Raw genomic sequence first — 4,140 nt, forward strand, 5'->3', positions numbered from 1 at the left:
GTGTGAGATTTATTTGATAACATCGAGTGCATTAATTCGAATATTATTTACATATATTGAGCCGTAAGCCCTGGCAGCTAGTGCTCCTTTTTTTATTGTAAAATAATAATTTATTGTTATTTTCCATATATTAAATTAAATTAATTATTTACATATATATCCTTGTGTACATTTAGTTATAATATTTGCATTCGAGAGCTCTTCAAATTTAATATAATTACTCGTACATACATACATTGGTTTATTATTTCATATATATAACTGCATTTATGCTCCTAAATATCTTAGCTAAGTAAGATTTATTAAACATATTTCTCGTTTGTTAGTTCCAGCAACTTCGCTCTAAACTTAGAATTGCACTACACAACTAATTCAATAAATATCTATAAGTAAATGAAAACATGATTTTTAAATCCTCATTAAATTAATATCACAAATCGATCTGTGTGCTCGCCGAAAAACCTAACATGCAAGCATAACACGTAACTGCAATCAAATTAGAAATATCCGAAGAAATGCTTCGATCATTTACCGACGTTCGCAACGCGCGCCGCTTGATGGCGTGCACTGCCGCTATTGACTCGCTCTGGGCTTTCGCGCCGCAACGACCCAGTCGGTGTCACTTGATCGCTCTCCTTGTCCTGGTGGGCAGTCATGTGCCGCGTGAGATGATGACGTTCGCGGAAAGTCTCATGGCACACTGGGCAGCGCAATTTCTCTTCACGCTTACGCCGATTTGGATCGCAAGCGACCTCACTCTTGTGATGCGAACGCATATGGTAGACGAGATCGCTAGTCATGCGGAAGCTTATATTGCATTTGGCGCAAACATTTTGCGCTGTCAATGAAAATGTGGACGCCAATGTTGGCGGTATGAGTGTAGTGAGAATTGCCGCAGCCGCGGGATGCTGTGCGATTCGTGGCAGTTCAGGTGGCGCAACAGCAGTGAAAGGGTGAGGCGGTCCACCAGGGAATGGAAATGCAGAGTAATTGTGAAGAAACTCTGGCGGCACGCCGACCTGATTGGAGTTCACACCGTTGGTGGCCTGGCCCGGTGCATTGTTGGTGGTTGCGAGTGCTGCAGCAGCTGTGGCATTCAGTGGCGTGCGATACAGTAGTTGCTGCTTGAGCCGTTGCGCCTGAAGCATATGCACGTGATTGACGGACTGGAATGCGCCATTGAATTGGTACTCAGGTCGAAAATTTTGATAGATAATATTTGGATTGAGACATGGCGCTGAACTGCCGCTGCTGCCATTCGAGAGGCTTCCGTTGCCACCGCTGTTGGTGCGTGGTGGCGTTGTGGCCATGGGCGGACTCATTGACGAACAGCTCAATTGATCGGGGCTAAGTGGTGGCGCAGGTTGCGACACAGGCGACTCTAAGCGCATGGAGCAGACTTTAGTGAAGGCGCTTTTTAAGGGCAGCCCCTCTGGCGACTCTCTGTCGGCAGGAATGACCAGTGTAGGGTCATCGTAAATGCGCGGCGAGCGTATGGTGATCTGTGGATAGCGGCGTGCCTCTTGTATGTTGAAAACTGACTCAATCGGATTGATTGGGGAGTGGTGTGTGTGTGGCTGCTGCTGCTGCTGCTGATGATGATGATGATGCTGATTTTGTGGTGGCGAATTTTGTGTGGTGCGCGGTGATAAGTCTGTCGGACATTGATGATGTTCAGCATATTCTAATAGACGTGCCTGCTTATCGGTCTGCTTCTGTTTGAAACGTTCGTCGGGCATCATCAAAAAAGCCACATCGAAAGAGCGTTTTAATGTCGTTTTACCATTGCTCAGATGCGTTGCAGTCGGCACAGGTGAAACTTGTGTGTCATTGTTGTTGTTGTTATTACTTGCAAGCGGACTGAGCGACTCACTTGTAGGCGTTGTCGAGACACATAAGTCCGCGCGTTGCGGTGACGGCAGCGGCGGTGTGCCCTGCTGTTGCGGCTGGCTAAGGTGGTGATTATTATCCATGATCATGTTCATCGGATTCCGTAATGCACACTTTGATTTAAATGCACTTTTAACACGCACAAACTGTGTTTTAGTAGTTCTTTCTTTAATGTTTGCTTGAATAAGCGCTTCACTTCTGCACTGCACTTGCATTCATACACATCTAACTGAGAGTTTGTATATGCAACACCTTCTTTGGTGTGTTTTTTTTTCACTTTTTCAAATATTGGCGTATAATCACTTAGCTATTCTATCCGTCAATTTCGAAATCCAATAGCAGACTGGTGCCGCGCAACAATCTGTTCCTGCTTAAGTAGTAGCCAGAAGCACTGAGTCCAACTGGAGTCTTCAAGCCACACAAGCCACCACCCATCATCACGGCCAGTTGGACTCTTTTGTGTTCATATTGTTGCACTCAAGACGCGTGACACTCGCACATCTGTGCGAATTCTATTTGCAATGCATTGCGCCACCAGCCCACCCTCTACTTACAACAACACTTTGGCAATACGTTCAGTAGCAACACCCTTATGTTGTTCACTTTATGTGGAATAGAAACAACATTGTACGCGCTCTCAGAGACTGTTGCTTACCACCCTTGCGCCCCTGTTTGTTGGATGCTCTGTATTTTTTCTTGTTCGAAAATAGTCCATCTGTTTTCGAAGTTGCCAACATATTATCCGGTTTTATGATTTCGGGAGAGTAAAAAATGTGAGAGCACTTCTGCTTTCTGCTGGTTGGCTGAAGTTCGTACTCGTAGCTATTTGCATGCTGTGTGGCGTGAAAATAACTGTTTTACTTATTGGGTTTGCAAATGTGATAACTAACTTTTCATTATTCTTATATTTTCAGTAAATTTTTGGTCGATGATAGTCATACGTCAGTAGATGAGAAGGCTTCAAATCGCTCCTATAATAAGCTGTGATGGAGTACTGCATTAAATATTGAAAAGTTTGACTGTAATACTTTTTTGGAATTGTAAGGCTAAACTTAAATTCGAGTCCCTATCCTATCCCTATTATCATAAAAAATCAGCAAGCGCACATATGCCCATTGTCTTCCGCTTATTTATTACTTTTATTCCCCGCAATTTATATATAACACATGGACTGAAAAGCCCTGGGCCTAATGCGTGGATCACACTAGTTTTATTACACTCAGCTCTTTTTCAGAAGACTCTTCTTAAGAAGACAGCTGTTAAAATTTCATGATATTCTACAGGGTCCGGCACTCGAAGTGTAACCAATTAAAAAGGCCATACATTTAATTTGGAAAATTACTTTTACTCAATTCAAAGTAAAAAATGTGTGAAAATAATACAAAATGAAGAATCAACTTACTTTTGCTCGATATGACCACCTTTGGCCTTGACTATGACCTTGAGACGGCCGCTGTAGCCGAATGGGTTGGTGCGTGATTACCATTCGGAATTCACATAGAGAACGTTGGTTCGAATCTCGGTGAAACACCAAAATTAAGAAAAACATTTTTCTAATAGCGGTCGCCCCTCGGCAGGCAATGGCAAACCTCCGAGTGTATTTCTGCCATGGTGTTTCACCGAGATTCGAAGATTGGCAGCTGAATTGCGAACTATCAAATAATAAAATGTGCTTTACATTTGTACTGCAAACCTAAAATTCAACTGAAGCCATCTATGAGTGAAATCCGCAATTACTTAGTTGCCCACCCAATATTTTGTCCGCTGTCATTCTGGTTCTTCTTGTCCATCTTCATGATCTGTTAAGTTATTGATAATGCCACTAATATTTACGGTTTCGTGCTCAATCATTTCAATAAGATAATTTTCGCTGAAAGAGTCAAAACGTTCGAGCAGGTTTGATGTGTTGGCGCAATGATTTCTGATGATAACATGGACGTATTTTCGGTTACATTTCTATTAATGGCACATTCAGGACAGACCATTTTTCAGCACGAATTTCAAGCGTGTTGCTTTACTTGACTAATTGCTACAGTGGCGTAGTTAGTGCAGTCTGAAATCGAAAACTTTTTCAAGACTTCAATCAGGCATATTCCATCGTTTTCTAGTTTTTCTAAAATATATCTGAAAGTTAATTTCATATAGGGTTTCTTAAAAGTTGCGATTATACCCTGATGCAATGGTTGTATAAGGCTAGTTGTATTGGGTGGTAAAACACTACTTGCTTATATTGAATGATCTAAATAAGGA

General features: G+C 42.2%; 1 protein-coding gene across 1 annotated transcript; it reads right to left on the bottom strand.

Annotated features, from left to right (window-relative positions):
- Nucleotides 1-524: 524 nt before the first annotated feature.
- LOC129240602 (uncharacterized) lies at nt 525-1,985 on the bottom strand. Its single transcript, XM_054876506.1, has one exon. The coding sequence runs from the start codon at nt 1,983-1,985 to the stop codon at nt 525-527; it is 1,461 nt and encodes a 486-aa protein (XP_054732481.1).
- Between the last annotated feature and the right edge of the window lie 2,155 nt (nt 1,986-4,140).

This window comes from Anastrepha obliqua, chromosome 3 (assembly GCF_027943255.1).
Source record: "Anastrepha obliqua isolate idAnaObli1 chromosome 3, idAnaObli1_1.0, whole genome shotgun sequence".
NCBI lineage: Eukaryota > Metazoa > Arthropoda > Insecta > Diptera > Tephritidae > Anastrepha > Anastrepha obliqua.